A 21,449-nucleotide genomic window follows, 5' to 3' on the forward strand; every position below is an offset into this window, starting at 1 on the left:
CTGGCAAGATCAAGCCCTTATTTAAAATAGCTATAATCACTTCAGATCCTTAATTGGAAAAATAATAGCACTTCGAGCCCGTATTTAAGAAAATGAAAGTATTTTAAGCTCTTAGACTCAACTTGAAACGGCCCTGCAAACTAGTCAACTTCCAAGACACTTTATCTTTTATTTTCCAAGAAAGTGCCAACATTTCCTAGACAAAACATAAATTAAAATACTAACTCTCGACTCAAATGACTCAGCAATGAAAGCACCACGCATATGACTACACAAACACATAGAAGTACTAGAAGAATCATTCTAGGGTAATGTTTTCTCATATTGACATCGATTCGTTGCGTGGAGAGAGAGAGAGAGAGAGAGAACACAAAATAATCCTGATGATTGACTGGCACAAAAGGAAATATATATCATTCCTCATTATTGCATGGCTAGTAGCCTAGTGCATAAGCCCCAATTGTGCATATATATGGTGGTCAAAGGAAGAAACATGCACCTTTTGACAGATTCCAAGGTGGTCAAACGGTGCCAGCTCCAACTTAGCTTTTTTGCTTCTCCTACAGGGATCTGAAGGGAAGCCTATAAGATGACCAAACACTGTAGCCCCAACTGGCTTTTTGGCTTAGCCATGTGCTTCCCTAGCTAATCTTTGAGGCAGTTGCTGAACTCATCTTTTCAACTTTGTCATTAGGTTATCGGATTCTTTTCTATAACACACGTGCGCGCCCAGCCTACATAAGCTCTGCAAACTCTGCAAACTTTTGCTAATCCTATCTTCCACAATGAGTTGTCTCTCCGCAGATTTCCTTTCTTTCAATAAAATTCACCATGAATGTCTGTAAGTTCTTTGGCCATCATCCACCTAAAATTTGACGGAGGGCTATATATGTATGTGTATAATGTAGGAATTGGGCAGATGAATTGATCTTCTACCCACTCCCCATGGAGAACCTAATCCTATGTGCAAAGTTTTATCTGTATGCGTAGCCCACGTGAAAGGGAGGGACAGATGAATGAGCTCATATGGGACTGCAACTTTTTTCCCAAGCCAATTGTTATATTATTGTAATCTTTTGGGGCCAAAGTCATAAATAATAAAAAAGGAAAAAGAGAGATAGACAAGAGAATTAGGGAATTGGCCATCCATGTCTCTTTGCCATTACTTGCCCATTACAGCCATTTTAATATTCTTGTTTCTTTCTTCTGCTGTACTCTACTTCGTGCATATGCTCATTTTCAGTGGAGGATGCTCAACACCCCAATCAAAGTCTCTCCCCACTCAGGGCCATGTGGGTGTTCTTTCACTTCTCGTTTACAGCTATTCTCTATCTCCTCCCCCTCTTTTTGCTCCCTTTTGGACTATGCAACTTAATTTGATCTCATCTTGATGCTCTCAAATTTCTGATTGAGGAAACCCTAGCAAGTTCCCTCCTTTTTTTCATTCTCTTCCTTTTTCGGGCACATGCAAAAGAATGTTTTGCTTCTCTAGAAATATATCCTCATTGCTTATATATTCTTCCCTTTGGCAAAATATTTGAAAAAAGGGGGTTATATTCTCCCAAAATAGGCAGGTATAAAATTAAAACGGGCTTTTAGTTTGCTTGACTTACAAGGAGAATTTGCTCTCGTAGAGAACAAAACACGTATCATGCTTCATCAAACACGAGGAAGAACCTTCATGTAAATGTCATGTGGCCATCAAGTCATTCCTTAATATTGTGACTTTTTTTTTTATCAACTTTGTCATGGAACCTACCTTTGGGATTTTGTTATTGTAAATTAAATTTGAGAGGTTCTTACAAAGCGCTCATATGTTATATTGTCGTGCAATTTCATCTTTGAGTTAGAAACTTTCTCTTGTAGATAGTATGTTATGCTCAGAATCAATGACCCACCATGCCGTTAGCCATTAGCTCCAATCATGTGAAATGCCATATGCTCGTCCCTCCCCCCTCTTCCAATTCTCCATCAGATGCCAATGGAAAGCTCTCATCACAAATGAGTAAGTAACTTAAAAGAAGAGGGTCCTATCGATAAGAATAAAGCAGAATATCTGAAAATAGAAGGAAGGTTAAGCTTTATATGGGAGGAAAAGAGGGGAAGAGAGAAAGCAAATATATCATCGAGTGCAAAGAAGAAAGGGAGGGGGACAAGACAAGAATCATTGCATCTTTTGATCGAAACCAACATGGATGATGGAGAGACAGGTAGATAGTCATATGGACAATGTAGCCAACACATGCACGACTTTCCTGTCTATTTTGTTGATGAAAAAATGCCTGAAACAAAGCTGCAAGACAACAGAAAAGAAGGCAGCCATGCATGTCGACTAGCGAGTTGGAACTACGTACCGCCATAAGTCCCCATCTGATGATCTCTCCAGAAACTAAGTTTATCAATGCATGGGAATATGTACTTTGTTGGCGAGTGGCTCCTTTTCTTGGCTTTCTTTTCTTGCTTTTCCTTTCTTTTTTTTGTTCAAAAGAAGGCCTTCTTTTTATTGATAATTACACTGTCAAAATTCCATCGATCTGTAATCGAATCCGAGTAGCATCCTAAGCCTTCTTCCTGTCCCACCAACTTCATTCGCCCTTTAGTCGTGAGACATACCAAATTACAATTATCATTAGAAAAAATCGATGTTGACAAATAATAAATGTTTTCGCAGGAGTGAGGTGCTATGTTCATGAGGAAGGGAAGTGTTATGATGCTCCATTCCACGACTACTTAAGCACTAGGGTTTGAACAATTATTTCATTTGCGTAACTTACCAAAGCTGTCTTGATATTGAAGATATTCCGTGTCTCTTATTTAAAAAATGCATGATGCATACCATGATCTTATATGCATGCAGTCTCCTATTCGAAAGAATTAGGATCCGGTTGAAGATATTTCTTTTAACTCCGACGCTCGTTTAATCTTGCTAAACATGACATGAGCGGGGCTAATGGGTTTCCGAGGTCTCTAATGACTGGTTTTTCAAAGATCATTTCGATTTGCCTAGGCCAGTAGAGCTGTAGAGAATGATAAGCACACGCACATCTTGACGATTTAAAAGGAAGAAAGGCTATTTACAGGTCAGTCTGTACTTGAGATCTATACTAGGCCCCGTACAAAAGTACCAGTTCTTGACTCAAATGGAGGTATGGTTAGGTTAGCTTTTGCCACCTCTCTTTTCAGGAATTAAATACTAGAGAGAAAACTTAATATAATGGAGTGTTTTTTCTTTTTATTTATTTTGCTTGGCCAAAGAATCATCTCCTTTGATTTAGGGCTTATCTTATGCAGCAAGTGCATTGAATTACATATATTTAAGATTGAAAATACGAGGTACATTGCATGTGATGAGAGGATGAGAAACCAGAAAGAGTTCTTGAGCGGAAGGCAAATTTGCAAGAGCGGAACTAAACATATGCAACTCTCTTTGTAAAGTGTTGATGATAGCCAAATAAATCATGAAAATAAAGCTCGAAACGTGTAGCGTCAGCACATAGTTTGACACGTGAATCGTGGCTTGCTCATGCCCATATAATACAAAATACGTTTGACCCCAATAATCTCCTCGATTGGATACTAAATAGCTTAGCGGTATAAGAAAGGCCTCCCTTGATCAAATAATCGAGAAATAATATATTTCATTGAAATCAAGGTCAAGACAATAGTAATGATAAATATAATAATAATTAGAATAATAAAATGACGAAAGGTCACATGATGAAGTTGGTCCATGAGGAGGAGGCAAGTGTCGAGAGTCGGGTGGACAATTTGATATCACCCCGATGCAAGTGCCTAATTCTCTATTATATATGTGTCATTCCCACATGGCCCCCTCTCTGCGTGCACCATTTTGCAAGCCAAGCAGCCAAAATTTTACCCCACCATATATATATATATATATATATATATATATATATATATATATATATAAATATATGTTAATATATTCTTAATTAATTGATTGATACTATCTTCCCTTTTCTCGATTTGTTCCCACATTGTTTTCACAAAACTTCATCGCATTTGACATCAGATGGTACGTTCAGACGTCGCTGAAATCCATGCTTCTCCTATTTATCTTGACAAGGAATTGATTTCTCTTTAAAAGATATATATATATATATATAAAGAAAAAAAAGGGAGAGACAAAAGGCCATGCTTCTCTCCTGTTAACTTGCTCATCGTCCATGTGCGCCCCCCAAAAAAAATTGTCTTTGTACCTTGATATTGAAGAAAAGGCACCCTATTGCAACCTTGAAATTTAGGCAAGCCTAACTATTTCTATTCTCAAGCCAAAATCATATTCATCCGTGCGACGTTATTATTTGTTGTTTATAAAACTCATAGAGTATTATTCCAAATGATTTAGATACTTTGTCATACTAATATCCTATTGTATAAATATTATATCAATCTAGTTGATTCGATACTACTATATTATACTTCACATCATTTCGTGTTCTCTCTTTCATAAAAGGAATTCCTTAAAATGGAAAACTTGCCTTCTCACCGGCAACTCATGCTGGCATCATATGCACAACTGAAGATTAGACCATCCCCGAGTGGAAGCCTCATTTCGCGATCGACTTAAGGCGATTGGTTCGATGTCGAGGGAGCTAGCGAACCTAGTCATATGAGGAATGGGGCAGTTGGGCAATCGCACGAGCCGGACCACGACGTTTCATCGACTCATCACGTTCAATTGATGCCACAAAAGCGACCCAACACCGATCCAAAATTCCCCCGCCACCTGCTCTGCCCTTATAGGGTTAAAATCTCAAGAGCGATTGATTGCCAAAATTTGCCAATTTTGCCAAGAATGTCAACAAAAGAATTTTAGGAAAAAAAAAAATCAAATTTTCATCCTTAAGAGCAAAAGTACAATCTTTTTTTCCCCTCCCCAATTTTTCCTCTCATTTATCAATCTACATCTAAAAGACCAAAATTGAACATAAACTAAGGACTGATTTGAGTTAGCATTAGCAAGCTACAAGCTTTTCTCCTTCTTCTTCCCACTCCTCTTTTAGGTGAGATTATTTTCTACTGGACGGCGGCGGCATGCTAGATCATATGCCGGTAAGCGGGTCCGCCGCAGTGGTTGATCAAGAACTCGTCGGCCCCCCCGGCCGACATGCCGAACATGGGGCTCTGACCGAAGTACTGCTGCGGCTGGTGGTGGTGGTGGTGGTGGTGCGGCCTGTGGAGCTCCTTCTGCCTCCGGAGCTCCAGGACCTTGCGGTGCGAATTCGAGTGCTTTGCAGACACGAAGGTCGGGCTCGCGGCCGGCCGGTACTCGGGCACCAGGCGGCCCGACTTGAACCGGACGCCGCAGGCGTTGCACAGCGTCTTCGGCCCCATGGGGCCCGTCCTCCACTGGGGCGTCTTCTCGGACGCGCAGTGGAGGCACCTCCGGGGCACCGAGTCCGGGTCCCCGTCCGGGCCCTCCCGCTTCTTCATGGATGCCGGGGCGGTCTTGGGCGGCTTGACGGGGGACAGGTGGAGGAGGCGGGTGGTCCAGTCGCAAGGGGCGGCGCGGGACCGCTTGCTCCGGGACTTGGAGGGGAGGGGCGTCTCCGGGAGGAAAATCGAGGGGCCGGCATTGGCGTCGGCGCCATTGGCGGCGGCATTGGCGGCGGCGGGCTTGAGGTCGAGGAGCTCGGGCCGGGCCAGGGCGTCGGAGCAGGACGATTCCGGGGTGGGCGTTTTGGATCCGGGAATGAAGTGGAGGGGCTGTTGGAGGTTCTGCTTAGTCGAGAACGAGTCCTCCACGAAATTCGACAGCCATTCAAGCTCCGCCAAGTCATCGTACTGCAACAAATGACGAAAACCATTCAGAAAATAAAGCTCGATCCGCCGCTGTTTTAGCTCTTTTCAGGAGATTTCCTTGCAATTATCATTCACAGATTTTTCCTAAATTGCAACGACGGGATCGTGTCGCATTTTGTTAATCTATCAATATTATATCTGCAAAAGGCGAGGACTTTTTTCATTTCGAAATCGAAAGAAGTTGCAATTCTAATGAAGACGTGAATCCCCTGCAGAATGCAAACTCAATTCGATGGAATTAAGATGCAAGAACATGGCGACGATCCTGGTTCGTGAATTCAAACGAAAAAGCAGGAATTTTTACGTAAAAAGTTGCATCTTTTCTCCTCAAAACCCGTCTGTTTATTTATCCTCTAGTTCTGAATTGAATTTGAGCAAATGGGGCAATGCGATTCGCAATTTTGGCTGTAAAGCTCGAGGGCTTTTTCGTACCGGAACGCAGAGCTCGCCGGCAAAACTGGAGTCCCCGAAGCTCCGGGACCCGAAGCTGCCGGAGAGGGTGTTGTCGCCGCAGGAGATGGAGGAATTGCAGCTGCTGTCGACGGCGGTGACGGTGGAGGAGTCGGCCGAGTTGGTGCCGACGCCGTCGAAGAAGCCGTCGGCGGCGGTCATCATGGCGGCGTCCTCGTTGGAGAAGTCGAGGAGGTCGTCGACGGCGAATTGCTCCCCGCCCTTCTTCTCCGGGGAGAACTCGCCGGGGTAGCCCCCGACAAAGTACTCCGACACCTCCATCTTCATCGTCCGGCGAAAGGGTTGTCCCTCCTTCAGGGGGGTCGCGCTCAAATGTAGAGAGAGAGAGAGAGAGAGAGAGAGAGGAGAGAGAAGGGCTGCGAGATTTTAGAGAGAGAAAGGGAGAGATGTGATGGAGAGAACGAAGGTGAGCTGGGATGGAGAGTGAGAGCGGAGGAGAGCGTTGAGTTTTGAGGAGGGGGAGGAGGGGCAGAGCCGTAAATAACGGGAAAACGGGGGCGAAATCTCTTCTTTGCATGCAGGGATAGGAGGGGGTTGGATATGTTATTAATGAATGGGGGAGTGACTTGCAGGTTCTGTAAAGGTAATTAAACAAATTAGCTTTTTCCTTTTTTTGGCAAGTGAAAAAAAATCATTATTGAGACAGGCTTTATTTGGAACAGGTATTATTTAAAAAAAAAATTCACCTTTTTTTTCTTTTTTATCTTTTGTGGGGTGTTTTGGGTTAATGTGATTGGAGTTCATGCTGTCAAGAGTTGGCAAAAGAGGATTTTTAACCTCTGCCCGGAAAGGAAGGTAAGGTAATGAGAGATTCAAAGTGGAATCCCTAATTTGGTGATTAGCCATTTAGTTCGCCCAAAAAGTCAATGGACTAACCGCATTTCAAACAATAGCAACGTCACTCTTTATTTATCCTGCTCTAACCATAATTTGCTCCTGTAAATATCATTAAGAAGTCATTCGTAATCACGGAACCGACCTGATTCGATTCAACCTAGATGGATGCAAAACTAAGTAAATCATATAGAAGGTTCAGTCCATTGTATTTAGTGTGCTCAATCTATTTAGAATAGCGACATGAGGTTCACTAATCGATTAAATTACAAGAACTTATGAATCTAAAATACCGAAATTTTTAAAAAAAATTACATTCGTTTAGGTTTTTTTCCTTCGAGATTTCACCTATAATGACGTACTATATATTATTGACCAAGCAAGATAAGTATAGAGTCATGTGAATTATAATCCCAGGCGACATAATTTCCACGTAATAAGTAGTCGAGGGGGTTTAAAGTAGCCCCATAACTTTTTTTTTTGGCGGGTTTTTTTTTTTTTTTTTATGGGTCATATCTTTTGGGGGTGGTTTAAAAGGTGATTAAATTTTAGCTGGCTCAGTACCAAGCTGTCGCCATACAATAATAGCAGCAGCAGCAGTTATCTTGATGAAAAACGCAGGGTTTACAGACAGCACAGCTAAAAAATACTGATGAGAGATAGAGGGAGGCCGGACGTTGCAGGCATCATCATCATCATCATCTAGCAAAAGCTAGCCATTAATGAAGTAATTTAAAAATTGATTAACTCGGGCTAATTAATTACAAATTATTTACAATTAATTAAAAAAAAAAAGAGGAAAGGAAAAATTATGATTAATACGGAAAAAATGGGGGAGGGTTTCAAAATTCAACCCCTAAAGAATCGATCCGGCAGGTTTTGTCGCCGGGAGGGTGTTGTTCCTCCATTTGCGTCCAAGTTTACAGCCGGATTCCTCTGCTCCACAAATTTATAAGAATTTTCCCTCTCCTCGGGACTCGTGCACTTAATTTTTTTATTTTATAATTTTCTAAAAATCGGCACTGGCTCTGATAATTTAAAAATACATATATTGGGGGAGAAAAAAATAATTACTTGATTAACTGTACCTTCTGACCACCCTTTGGGCCAATCATGCCGCTTATTATATTCTCTACCCCACGTTTAGGCACGATACTTACAGCTCGACCCAGTTAATTAAAAGAAAAAATTAGTTAAAAACGACGGTCATGATCTCATCCACGTGGCCCCATGGGTATGGAGATTCTTGATCTTTTTTTTTTATCTCTTTTTTTTTTTTTGGGGCTTCCTTGCAAGAATTACGGCCGAGTTTCTCATCCGTAATCCTAGGAATCTTCGCTTTTGGGATGAGCAAAAATGGGAGTTGGAAAAAAAAGGGGGAAAAAATTGGTGCGAGGAGAGTGAAAATACTATGTGAATGTTTAGAATTTCATATCAAATGGTTATTGAGATTGGTAAATTTCGTACTATAGTAAATGCTTTTGTCCCTTCTTGTGTAAAAAAAAGATGAAATTGAATAATAGGAGATACCAAGAAATTCATGATATATGTGGGAATACATGCTATTCCTTTGGATAAATCCATTTAGTTTTTCAGTTTCGACAATTAAATGTATGGGGGACAACTTCATGCTCCATGTCCATTTCTCAAAAAGGATTATGAAGTAGCATAGGATAGGAGGTGCAAAAGCAACACGAATATTGCCTTAATATCGCTAATTTATTTCTCCTCACAAATCTCTTCAATCGACATAATAAATGTATTGATTAAATTGAAAACACATTTTTATTTCGATACATTTACAATAAAAAATGCCCACACAACAGAGAGTTTTAAATGTCTTGAAAATAGTCTTTTGCATTATTGTGTTAAAATTTCTCCCTAATACAAAATCTAAATAGAAAAAATGAACGATCTTTTGAAACGAGTGAATGCAATTGTTATGAGCAAGTGCACACCACCAACATTTTTTTATCTGTACCCATTGACTTTGTCTTAGCTAAATGAGACAAATGTAAAATGAAGGGTATGTTTAACATATACCGTAGTGGTTCCAATCTACTATCATAATTTAATTCGTACAATTCAATTGAACCGTAATATGGAGGTTGTGGCAACGTGGACCAATAATGACAGAGGGAGGGATACGCATGCACGCCCTGATCCCGAGGTTAATTGACTCTGGTAACCGGATAAGGTTATTTTAGCAATTTAACATTTTACTCATTAACCTAATCAACCACCCATTAATTTAATATTTATCATATTTTCTTAATTTCCGGAGTGAAGTTAGAAGGAAAGTCGCCCAACATGATCTCCCCTCCTCTCTCTCTCTCTCTCTATATCTTTTTTTAATTTTTTTTTTTTTCCAGGGTTCATTAACTTTTCCGGTGGAAATATATTTCGTTAGAAAGAGGGGCGTCGTGGGGTCCACGCAGCACGTGACGGGAGGTGGTGGTGGTGTCAGCGATCATGTGATGTTTTTTCTTTAAGCGCTCGGAAAAAAAGAAAGCGGAAAATAAAATTAAATAAGCGGGGGCTCAAAAGACCGAAAAGCCCCCCGCGGGGCGCGTCCCGGTCAAATTCCACGTGTCGGCGGCCCGGTTTCCGCGGGGCGGGGGGGCTTGCCCACTTTCCGGTCGTGCTTCCTCGCACGTGCGTTGTGCTCCCCATGTCTAAACGCTGTTCGCCCCGAACATGGGCGCACGTGCTCCGGACTCACGTGAGCATCACGTGACGTCTACTTCCCCCATTGTGCACTGTGCAGTGCACTCTCTCAGTAGACCGGGCCCGTGCCATACCCGGCCTGGCCCGGACCGGACCGAGCTAATAGCGGTCTAGATATTTTTAAAGTTATTTAGGACCTCAAAAATGTCTAGGAAGGTAGGCATGCGCAAGTGAGAATTTACAGGAGGGTACATGGAGTCCAATGTCTTGATTCCACAGTGGATTGGAAAATTTTTGTCCTTGCACAGGAAAAAATTTGATAGGCATACATCACAGATTCCGGAGTACATACTAGATCATTAGGAGCTCGAAATTTGGTGAGGAGTTCGAGTAGTGGACTTCGGAGGCTATCGAGGGCTACAACCCTTTTCTACCTGTTCATTGAAAATTTTCATCACGATAATGTAGCTAATAATGTAGCTATCAACGCTCATGAAATTTTAGAGAAATGTCTTTTTCTCACAAACCAATCTTGAATTTTGCGCCTTAGCCTGGATTTTATATAAACTAACCAAGTATCGATGAGACTCATATTGAGTGCTATGATGGGATGAATCTAATGTACATTCATGTTGGGTATCCTATGTAAACTAAGTAAGTTTTGACAAGACTCATGTTGAGTGGTACTGTGGGATGAAGCTAATGTACATTCATGTTGGGTATCCTATGTGCAATTTTCTCTGTACAAGTCACTGAAAATGGCGATCCTTTCATTTTGCAAATTATCTATTAATGCCGCAGGAAAAGGAAGCTCTATAGAGCAACTGCCCCACCCTAAAGCGATTCAACGATTATTTTGATTAGTATAATTAAGAGAACAAAACGATCTAATTTTTTGCTCATGAATATTTCTTCTTCTTCTTGTTTTGTTTTGTTTTGTTTTGTTTTTTTGTTTTTTTGTTTTGGGAAAGGACGGTGGACTTGAACTATCATGACATGCATTTACACGTTCGGACTGAGTCCTATTTCGATCATGCTATTCAAACAACCTTAGCTGGACAGGATTCCGGGGATCATGCGTGTGCCCACGTTGTGTGTCCTGTGGACTCGCCCCAAGTTTCAATGCCCAAATGGAGACACTCTTGACAATTATTTTCTCATCTTATATTCACCCCAAAAAAGAAAAAAAAAATAGATTTATTAGCGGGCTGGGTCGACCCAATCAATCTTCAGGATATAAGAATCGGGTTTCTCAAAGAAGGCGGCCAGGTTTTAAGCCTGGATGGGCTCTTGATAACTACCGGTCCAATTGAAATCCCACAGTATCATGATGTTGCAAGATTTGCAGAAGGCAACTTCACATTTCAGCAAGAATTGCAGAGCCTGGCCTTGTTCGATATGGGTCTGATTGATCAGTCCTCCTTCGAGTCATTTCCGGTTGTGTTCACCTCGTGCGAATGCAATTGACTTAAATTTCGATTTGTATATAGTCGGGTCGATTTCGAACTCTTCGTGCATCTATATTGTATTCGTCTATTGGTGTTATTCGAAACTGATCAGAAAGCCTCTGAGTTTGCACATATGTGTTATTCACAACTTACACAATTTCAAAAAGAAGGCTGCGGTGGAGGGAAAGTTCGGCCGTTTTAAGTTAAAAAAAAACTTCTCTATTTCTAGATACCTTTCATTACATAGTACACACCGAATCGTCCTCTCGTTTCGGCCGATCTCTTGTGGCAGGATGTCATAGCGTATCAAGTGCTGCAGACGCAATGTCGTCTTCAGATTTCATCGCATACACACCGCTCACATCGGGTGGTACCCCGTTCTCATCCGCAAAGACATTGCCTTCGTAAGTCACTGCCCCTCCATCTCGAACTCTGCCATCGCCGGTTACTTCTATGATCAATTTCGGAAAACCGACGCTCTCTTCACGAATCAGACCCTCCCTTGCCTCTCCTATCAGCTCCTCAGTCTTTTCGCTTTCGCCGGCTATATCATTGTCGCCGAGGTAAGAGTGCTCCTCGTTATGTGGTACAAGACCTCCTGCCATGAATCCCAGATTCACCTTACGGCCTAAAAGTAGCGCGCCCGAGTCCGGGATGCTTATGTTCTCCTCGTTCTGGCGATGTCTTTGACTGTCGAATTGATGATTGATCTGAAAGAGCAGCCAGATGCTAAACATCGTGGCAACAGCAAATTGGAATGCTCTCCTGGATCGTCCTGCCCTCTGTCCGTGATTGTCGTTGCCGGATTGGTTAGCCATCGTGTTCTGTTCCTTCGAATTTGAATCGGATCACTGGAAATGGAAGCAGATTCCAGGCAAAGAGAGGTCAACGCGATGACTTAATGGGCCAAAAAGAAAAAGAATAGTTGATGAACAGATGAGTCAAACTATCACCAACCGGAAGACCAACTTCGTAATTTCATTCGGGTTTAACCAAACATTAATCATTTCAACTGAATTCATCGCTCAGACTCTAGCCGAAACTAATTGTGCCGAGCAATAAGAAAAATCTGTTCCCAGCTTAACAAAAATCAATGCAGGATATACTTAAAGAAGACCTGCTCATACAGTCCTATCTAATGCTCTGACTTTGTGATGATGAACTTGAGAACGAAACCGGCATGCTCGGATGCTCTCTTCTCTCTGCCTCTCCCCCAAATGATCACAGCTGATTATAAATTGCACAGACATAATATATGATGTTCGAGAGCTAACAGAATAGATAGACTCCAGACCATTTTCTGCATTTCAAACCCAGGAAAGAGCGAAAGCGCCACCGTATTGATGAACATGAAATGAACCAAGACCTTAATCTGCAGCAACTGATCCATCAAATTATAGACAGAAACAAGAGATTTACCTGGATAACGTATGCCCTTTTCTCCACGAAAGGCGACGAAGCAGAGCTCGAGGAAAGGAACCCTTTTGAAAGAAAGAAGAGAAGGGCTGCTGGGAAAGTTCTTTCCTTTCTTCCGACGAAAAGCCAAGAGAGAGTCGCGTAGAATTTGTCAAAGGCGTGGAAAGTCCCGAACGGGGGGGTTTTGAAAATTTTGGAAAGTCCAAAGAGCCGGCTTTGTCACGTAACCCCCTTTACTTCATGGCCCAAACAGAGCCTTTTTCTCAGATTTCTAGATGCTTTTGATTTGATGAAGCAAAAGTTCAAAGGCCAAGGGAAAGCTTATATAGAGGAGAAGGAGACGTCTATTTATGGGTTTTTGTTTGGTTCTCGGCCAGGTAGGATTAAGATAAAAGAGGATAAAACCGGGTGAGATGGCATAAGAACTCCAAATAGCAGATTTTCGAGACAGCAGGAAGTTTTTTGTTATATGACAGCATGGATTTTCCAAATAGGATGAATCTCGTCAGTATCTGCTGTCATTCATTCAGGTAACGGAGACAATGGCTAATCATGATCAAATGCTATATATGTTTATAATTAAGTAAAAGAGATTAACGATCATTTTGTTGACTTACATGGGTATGCATCTCAAAGAAAAGTTGATATAAGATTGTCTTTTAATCATAGTTAAAAATTATCGTGAAATTGTTCAATTGGGTGATTAGACAAAACATTTGTAACTCCAAATGGCAAATTTTCAAGATAGCAAAAAGATTGTTCCTTCGTTATTTGACAATATAGGTTTTCAGATTAGACAAGCCTCATGAATGTTTGTTGTCATTCAGCTGATGAAGACAATAGCTATAATCGTCCTACCCTGCAACTAACTTTGACTATGTTGGTGGAGAATGAACATGCTCTGAATAGACTAAACATCACTAAATGCTTATATATTTATAATTAAGGAGGAGAGATTAGTGATCGCTTCGTCAACTTACAAGAGTGTGCATCTTAAATATAAATCAATATACGATGATCATATTTAGAAATTACCATAAGATCAAAGTGATTAAATTGCTCAATGGAGCGATTAGACAAAACATGTGTACCTCCAACTCTCGAGCAATAGAAGAACAATTTCTAGAGATATTACAACCCGTTAGCATCTAAAATTTTGTGCGTATGTTGACAGCAAACATGTCCTCGACAAGTCATTTTTTTTTTGTCAATCATGTTATCACTCATCTTATGTGCTACAAAACTCTCGGGCTTGGATAGATAGATATCGACTAACGACCCATCGTCATAATTGTTTTTCTAAAGGTTCTTTTGCCGGTGATCACTATTAATACCCACTTCCATAAAATTGAAGGATGCGCAGTGTAATTCATAGAACAATCATGTTACGAAAAAGGGTAAATGCGACCTACACTTAGACTTTATTCATTTCGGCTAAAATAACTTACAAAAAAAATATTTTACAGATTTTTCGGTATTTGTTTCATCAAAAATGAATTAGAAAAAAAGATCTTCTAAAAGAGGGGAAAATGTTTTCCACTTTTCAAGTTGGGGAAAATATTTTCCTTACTCACTCTTTCGGCTACGTTTAGTCGTCCGGATTCCTAATCGGGATAAGATTGGATATGATAGAATATGAAATTCTGGGATTTTTTTTATATAATGTCCATTGTTTAGCGAATTACAATATTAAAGTCAGATATGTTCACATTATATCATGTACTTTTTTTTTTTAATTTATGTAAATGAACCTAAATGTTCATAAATAGAGATGGTGAAAATATTTCGTAACACTATTCCTTAATTTATTTTATTTTTCCTTTTTTATATTATTTTCTTTATCATTTCTTTTTTCCCCTTTCATCATTCTTTAATAAAATTTTATCAAATAGTAAACTGTACTAACATACCTAAAATACAAAATACCTAAAATATATAATAAATATACATATTTAATTTATATATTGAATGTTTATTATAAGATAGAATTAAAGTTGAATATATAAATTAAAATAAGATTAATTAATTTTTTTTATTTTTAATTTCTTAAATTAGAATTCAAATATTATTTATATTAAAATATAATTTCAATTTCGTTAATTTAATAAGTTTGTTATTCAAGAAAAATAAATTTTTATTATGAATATTAGAAATCCTATTCATCTTTATCCCACATTCCTTATGAGATAATTTTATCCCGTCTATATCCCCTTATATTCGACTTTATCCTATCATGAGTAAGACAAACGTATGATAGGATAAATTATATTCTATCATGAATTTTATCCCGACTACCAAACGTAACTTTATCTCATTAGCCCATTCTCTTTCTTTTTTTTTTTTAAATAAAAATTTAATTATTTTTTCTTTTACTTTTTTCCACCTTCTTCTTTGGCCAATCACTGGTTGTTGCGTTAGCCGGCAATCAGTCGAAGAATAAGATAAAAAGAAAGAAAAGAAAAAGAAAAAGAATTCAAAATTTGATTTTTAAAAATACAAATAAATTAAAATAGATTAAAAATATTAAAAAATATTAAAAAAGTAAATGAAGAAAATGTTTTTTTTTTTTTTATCAAACAGCAAAAAAATTTTGCACTTTATTTTTAGATCTTAACTAAATATCGAAAAATAGTTACATATTCTTAAAAAATGATTTTTTTAGAAAATATTTTCAGAAAACGCTACAGCATTAAAAGGTCGTTAAGAGAAAACAAATGTTTCTTGAGGTTATGATCAACGGTCTGAGTGCTGGGGCAACGTGGGGACACCCCATCATCGGACGGCCAGGAACAACCCACGTGATAAATTTCCTTATTTGGACATTCCCTCGTTGCTCCAATGCGTGACAAACTAACATATTCCCCCTTCTCTCTCTCTCTCACTTTCTCTCTCTAATTCCAATTCTCAATCTCTGAAACCCCAAATCGATGATCAAGCTCCCATGGACGCCGAATTCCTCATCCTCCTCCGCCGGAAAAGGTTAGCAGTTCCCGCAATTCGTCGCCGATTCCGGCGTTCCTGATGCACCGGTCGCTCGATTTGGCGCCGGAGCCTCAGTTCTCGTCCGTCTTGTTTTCCTCCCCTTCTTTGATTTTCGGTCTCTTCTAGCTCGATCGATCGCCGGGTCGATCGAAAGTTCCGCCCTTTCGGCCTGAATTCGCTGTAAAGGTCTCTCCTTTTCGCGCGCCTCTTCCGGTCGGTCGGTTGTCGAAGAGAGCGGAAGGGAGTGGGGGGAGAAAGACCGGAGCTTTGGCGCCTTCTTTTCTTGGGAGGGGACGTAGTCGTTGGGGGTATGAGAATCGGAGAATGAAAGATGCCGGTACCGCGTGGCGGCGCGTCCAAGGGCCGAGCGGCGGAGAACCGACGGAATCTTGAAGCCGACGAGGGCATCGCCACGCGGACGAGGAGGCGGCGTGCGGCGGCGGCGGCGGCGGTTGCGGTCGCGCAACCGAAGAAGAGCGCCCGGCGGGCGAAGGGAGCTGCTGCTGAGAATTTGGCTGCCGCGGTCGCTGACGAGGAGAGACAGCAGAATAGGTTGTCGGAAGTGGGATTGAGAACCGCCGGCGGTGGTGGTGGTGGCGGCGGAGAAGAGAGGGAGGAGGTGGGTGAGAAGCCAATGGATGAATTCAATAGCAAGGGACGGAGCGGTGGGAAGGCAAATGCGGCCGAGGAGGAGGGAAACACTGCTCCGCTTCCGGAAAAGGTATACTTGCAAATTAGCTTTGTATGTGAGATTATCCAGGGCTTTTGTTTTTAGCAGAGTTGGCTACCCGATTCTTATTGCCATGAATGTGATACTTGATGCCGTGTCTTCTGCACACGGCCAACATGGATTGTTGTGATTGAACGATAGAACTGCTAGGTCGATAACTTTTTGCTGTGAATACCTGGAAATTGATGGTAATATCCAATTGGTAATGATATGACTGGTTAATAAATTTCGTTAAGTGATAGGATCAACTTTTTATCTGTTCAGGTTGGTGATTCAAATTTGCAAATGGTAGAATCAGCTATATTTTTACACCATCACTTCCTGATAGCGAACCTTTTCTGTTAATGCTGGAAATCTAGGATTCCCTCCATGTATGAGTCAGTAGTTTCTTTAGCATCAGTTCTTATTCTGGGGGGCTGTTGTGCGCATGCACTATCTATTTATTCTCTATTGGAAACATTCATAAATTCTATCTCAGGTCCAAGTTGGTGGTTCCCCAGTGTACAGAATAGACAGAAAATTGGGAAAAGGTGGTTTTGGCCAAGTTTATGTTGGCCGACGTGTTTCTGCTGGAAGTTCAAGCGATATTACCACAGGGCCAGGAGCTGTAGAGGTGCATATGTTGCTCCAGTTTTGATTGCTTTAGTGTGCATATCTTGTTCTTATGATTCAGTTAACATTTTTCTTTCACAGGTGGCATTGAAATTTGAGCATAGAAGCAGCAAAGGATGCAGCTATGGCCCCCCTCATGAATGGCAAGTCTACAAGTGAGTATCCTTGTCCTATTATATTTTTACTCCTTTTTGTCACGTCCTGTTGTTAAACTTCACAATTTTTTTATATGGCATATGTACACAGCACCCTCGGTGGTAGTCATGGTGTACCAAGAGTACATTACAAGGGTCGACAGGGTGATTTCTATGTCATGGTAAGCTACTATTTCCTTTCCGGTTTGCAGCATCAGATATTTTCTCCCGTCATCTTTTAAGTTGTAATAGTCCGTTAAGCATATTAATGATTGCCTGTAGGTAATGGATATGCTCGGGCCAAGCTTGTGGGATGTGTGGAATAATAATTCTCACTCGTGAGTTTGTTCAAAATTAGCCCTATGATCTTATGGTGTATATTGTCTTGAATCAATCCTTTTTAATTGCTAACTTGATTGTATTTATTACTCTAGAATGTCCACTGAAATGGTGGCATGCATAGCCATTGAAGCAATTTCCATATTGGAGAAGTTGCACACAAGAGGGTAAGCATTCTGTTTCCCACCTTACGGTTGTTGCTTTTAGTATGTATAAGTGAGATTTTCTCCTGTGTTTCTAGCACTGTAGAGGCTTCATGAGTTCATGTGGATGAGTGATCGAGCATTGCATATTTGGTTTTGAGTGTCATTTCATTATCATTAACAGATGTTTTTGTCGGCTACTGTGGATAATGTCAGGAATCATTTACTTTCTCCTGTCTGATCTGATTTAGCCTGTAGAGGATTAACAACTTATCCTGAAAAATCTTACCGCACAACACCAGCCTTTTGCCTCTTTAGTTTTGGATTATGTACTTTTCAGGAATCTACCCCTCCCCCCCAAAGAAAAAATCCCTTATATCAACGGCGGTCTTATATTTTGGCTCAAAAAATATTATCTTTCCAACTTCCAGGTACATTCATGGTGATGTAAAGCCTGAGAATTTTCTGCTAGGGACTCCTGGAACTCCTGATGAGAAGAAGCTATTCCTAGTTGATCTTGGATTAGGTACCTTCTTGAATGCTCATTGTCTGAATTTTATTGTTCCATCAGTGTTCTATAACTGGCTAATGTATAATATTATTTTCTCTATTAGCTACAAGATGGCGGGATAATTCAACAGGTCTGCATGTAGAGTATGACCAAAGACCAGATGTTTTCAGGTACTTGGGGAATAATTGAGTGTGGAAATAAGAATAAGATGAATTGATGTAGCTTTGTCTATTAAGCCCCTTAAATCTCTGATTGTGTTCCCAATTGCAACTTACTTCAATGGTGTCGTCTTGGCAGGGGGACTGTGCGCTATGCGAGTGTACATGCTCATTTAGGAAGAACTGCAAGTAGGAGAGATGATCTTGAATCTCTTGCCTACACTCTGATTTTCCTCCTTCGAGGTCGTTTGCCATGGCAAGGATATCAGGTTTGTCTTTCTGTTTCTGGCTGATAGCTAGTTGCCCCTCTTTGAGTTTGACAATAAATGTGATTCTGGTGTTTCATTTTAGGGAGAGAATAAGGGGTTCCTTGTTTGCAAGAAGAAGATGGCAACATCTCCAGAGACTCTGTGTTGCTTCTGTCCGCTGCCATTCCGACAGTTTGTTGAACATGTGGTTAACTTGAAGTTTGACGAAGAACCAAAATATGCAAGATACATTTCTCTTTTTGATGGGATCATTGGACCAAATCCGGATGTTAGACCTATCAATACAGAGGGTGCTCAAAAGGTGGTTTAAGTTCTTCTCGGTTTGACTTAATCTACATATTTTAGCCTGTTCATTGTTCTTTCAAGTGTCTTGTTCTGCTTCTCTCTCTCTCTCTCTCTCTCTCTCTCTCTCTATATATATATATATATATCTGACTTTACTGTCTGTTCTGAAGCTTGTAATTCAAGTGGGTCAGAAGAGAGGACGGTTGACCCTGGAGGAGGACGAAGATGAAGACGGACAACCAAAGAAGAAGATCCGATTGGGTATGCCAGCTACTCAGTGGATTAGTGTTTATAATGCGCGGCGTCCTATGAAGCAAAGGTAGTGGATATGCTTACTTGAAAATTTCAACTTTTCCAGTGGCTTGATGTCTCGTTTTAGATTTCTTTGGTTCATTATCTCTGCTCTGTTTCCTTTTATTTTTATTTGCTTTGGTATTTTTGTGGAAAAAATGTGGACCTTTCAAGTAATTGTATGTACATTTTTTGAGGTTGAGGGTTTAACCATTCTCTGTAGGTATCACTACAATGTAGCAGACAACAGGCTCAGCCAGCACATTGACAAAGGAAATGAAGATGGCTTATTTATCAGTAGTGTTGCCTCCTGCCAAAACCTCTGGGCCCTAATTATGGATGCCGGCACTGGGTTTACTTCACAAGTTCATGAATTTTCATCTTATTTTCTTCACAAGGTATAGCTCTTTCTTGTAGATATTTGTGTCCCTCCCTTCCCAGATTTTTGTTCCCATGTCTCTTTAATCTCTTGCACAAAAGTGCAATTTCATTGGTGATCTGAAAGAATTTGCTTACCATGCTCTTTTGTTTTAGGAATGGATAATGGAGCAATGGGAAAAGAACTACTATATCAGTGCGATAGGGGGATCTACTAACGGGAGTTCTTTGGTGGTGATGTCAAAAGGTATATGGTTCTTAACATTAGTCTGGTACAGTCATACCTGCTTGAACGTTTCATAAAAAATTTAATTTGCTTCACCAGGTACACAGTATCTGCAGCAGTCCTACAAAGTAAGTGATTCGTTTCCATTCAAGTGGATCAACAAAAAGTGGAAGGAGGGTTTCTACGTGACATCTATGGGTACAGCTGGTAGTAGATGGGCAATAGTTATGTCTCGCGGTGCCGGATTCTCAGAGCAGGTCTTGTAGATGGTGAAAAATTCTGCTTTTTTTTTTTTTTTTTTTTTTAAACATTCATAAGTAGCTAATAGCCATTTTTTATTCAGGTGGTCGAACTGGATTTCCTTTATCCCAGCGAGGGTATTCATCGGCGATGGGACTCTGGATATCGTATAACAGCAACAGCTGCGACATGGGATCAGGCTGCATTCGTTCTCAGTATACCAAGAAGAAAACCCACGGATGAGACCCAGGAGACTCTTCGAACTTCCGCTTTTCCGAGCACACATGTCAAGGTGCCTTGTCTCGAAACTTTTCAGTTCACATCTCTCGCCGTGTTTTAAGACATTCCTCACGCTAGTTGCTAACTTGATCGGGTGCTGCCCATGCAGGAGAAATGGGCAAAGAATCTCTATTTAGCATCGATCTGCTACGGGAGGACGGTTTCATGAACTCCTAAAATTTTGATCAGAGGAGGGTGACGGGTAAGAAGCGGAAGGATCATCGAAACGAGGTGGGGGATCGCAAGGCTACTAAAAAATTCTCAATGCATTTTACATACTGTCAAGACGTAGAGAAAATTTAGTAAGACCCTTTAATTGTTTTTTAATTGTTTTTTAATTGGGAAAACCCTGCTCAATTTTCAAAGTACAAAGAAATAATGAGCATGTTTCCTTGTCATTGTCAATTTTGTATATAGAGTGGAAAAGGCTACAGATCAACTGGGAACTGGAATTGTTGTAGTTGGGTTTTGTACTCTATTAGTATTAGTACTCTAGTTGACTTATGCTATCTTTTCTGATTTAATAGGATAAACTGAGATGATATGACTGGGTGGTAGTGCTGCATTGAAAATGGAGTGCATTGCACCGAGTACTGAAGACCTATGCATCAGTGACCTGATAAAGATCACTTCTCAGGCTTAGCCTTTTTTTTCCCCCCACCAGTAGCACCATATGACATTTTCAATCCATCAAGAAAAACAAGAAAGATAGTCGATTGAAAAGGAAATAGAGAAGGTATTCAAATAGAGTGGATTCAAAAGTCGAGTCATAATGCTATTTGAATACTGGTAAGGGAAAAGAGAGGAGAAGAATATATTGCGACGTAAATATCGTATCATTTGCATGCAAATTGACATGAGAGAAGGGTATAAGTGAGAAATTCATTCAATTTTGACGTGGCAACGGTGAAGAAACGATTTTTATCGGCCGCGCTTACTTTTCCCTCAATTGTCAAGGATGAGTAGAAGTGATGGAAGCCCAGAAGCAACATGTCGGTCCATAGGATTGCCTGAATATGGAACAATCTGTTCAATAATTGTGTAGATTGACCCAAATTGGTTCAAGCCTCAAACTATATATTTGGACGCATTTGTCACAGTCTCGAGGTTTCTCGTGACCGTGACCGATCAATTTACCAAGGGTTTTTTGGGAACATTCCCCGAAAACAGGTGATATGGTAAACGTATTGAATTCTAGATCATTTTCGAC

At 40.5% G+C, this 21,449-nt stretch overlaps 3 protein-coding genes across 3 annotated transcripts; 1 reads left to right on the forward strand and 2 right to left on the reverse strand.

Annotated features, from left to right (window-relative positions):
* Positions 1-4,834: 4,834 nt before the first annotated feature.
* On the reverse strand, positions 4,835-6,707 carry LOC104423083 (GATA transcription factor 12). The gene is made up of 2 exons (XM_010035543.3): positions 6,259-6,707; positions 4,835-5,808 (listed from the first exon to the last, which is right to left on the reverse strand). Exons 1-2 carry the CDS (start codon positions 6,562-6,564, stop codon positions 5,062-5,064), a joined length of 1,053 nt encoding a protein of 350 aa, XP_010033845.2. The 5' UTR covers positions 6,565-6,707; the 3' UTR covers positions 4,835-5,061.
* Positions 6,708-11,351: 4,644 nt separating this feature from the next.
* LOC120290332 lies at positions 11,352-12,943 on the reverse strand. The gene is made up of 2 exons (XM_039306313.1): positions 12,666-12,943; positions 11,352-12,097 (listed from the first exon to the last, which is right to left on the reverse strand). The coding sequence occupies exon 2, from the start codon at positions 12,062-12,064 to the stop codon at positions 11,543-11,545; it is 522 nt and encodes a 173-aa protein (XP_039162247.1). The 5' UTR covers positions 12,065-12,097; positions 12,666-12,943; the 3' UTR covers positions 11,352-11,542.
* A 2,569-nt stretch (positions 12,944-15,512) lies between these two features.
* LOC104423081 (casein kinase 1-like protein HD16) lies at positions 15,513-20,786 on the forward strand. Its single transcript, XM_010035541.3, has 17 exons — positions 15,513-15,641; positions 15,771-16,365; positions 16,853-16,987; positions 17,068-17,141; positions 17,233-17,302; positions 17,403-17,458; positions 17,555-17,626; positions 18,034-18,128; positions 18,217-18,283; positions 18,411-18,540; positions 18,623-18,841; positions 18,996-19,144; positions 19,340-19,514; positions 19,651-19,741; positions 19,820-19,977; positions 20,064-20,252; positions 20,349-20,786. The coding sequence occupies exons 2-17, from the start codon at positions 15,976-15,978 to the stop codon at positions 20,406-20,408; spliced, it is 2,130 nt and encodes a 709-aa protein (XP_010033843.1). The 5' UTR covers positions 15,513-15,641; positions 15,771-15,975; the 3' UTR covers positions 20,409-20,786.
* Positions 20,787-21,449: the final 663 nt, after the last annotated feature.

Source organism: Eucalyptus grandis, chromosome 2 (genome assembly GCF_016545825.1).
Source record: "Eucalyptus grandis isolate ANBG69807.140 chromosome 2, ASM1654582v1, whole genome shotgun sequence".
Lineage (NCBI taxonomy): Eukaryota > Viridiplantae > Streptophyta > Magnoliopsida > Myrtales > Myrtaceae > Eucalyptus > Eucalyptus grandis.

What these genes read in the sequence shown, in the direction of transcription:
- LOC104423083 (XM_010035543.3), bottom strand. Translation starts at nt 6,564, where the DNA reads ATGAAGATGGAGGTGTCGGAGTACTTTGTCGGGGGCTACCCCGGCGAG. An exon ending in CCGGCGAGCTCTGCGTTCCG is followed by an intron (nt 5,809 to 6,258) that starts GTACGAAAAAGC and finishes CATTTGTTGCAG; the next exon opens with TACGATGACTTGGCGGAGCT.
- LOC120290332 (XM_039306313.1), bottom strand. Translation starts at nt 12,064, where the DNA reads ATGGCTAACCAATCCGGCAACGACAATCACGGACAGAGGGCAGGACGA.
- LOC104423081 (XM_010035541.3), top strand. Translation starts at nt 15,976, where the DNA reads ATGCCGGTACCGCGTGGCGGCGCGTCCAAGGGCCGAGCGGCGGAGAAC. An exon ending in CTGCTCCGCTTCCGGAAAAG is followed by an intron (nt 16,366 to 16,852) that starts GTATACTTGCAA and finishes ATTCTATCTCAG; the next exon opens with GTCCAAGTTGGTGGTTCCCC. An exon ending in TGCCATGGCAAGGATATCAG is followed by an intron (nt 18,541 to 18,622) that starts GTTTGTCTTTCT and finishes GTTTCATTTTAG; the next exon opens with GGAGAGAATAAGGGGTTCCT.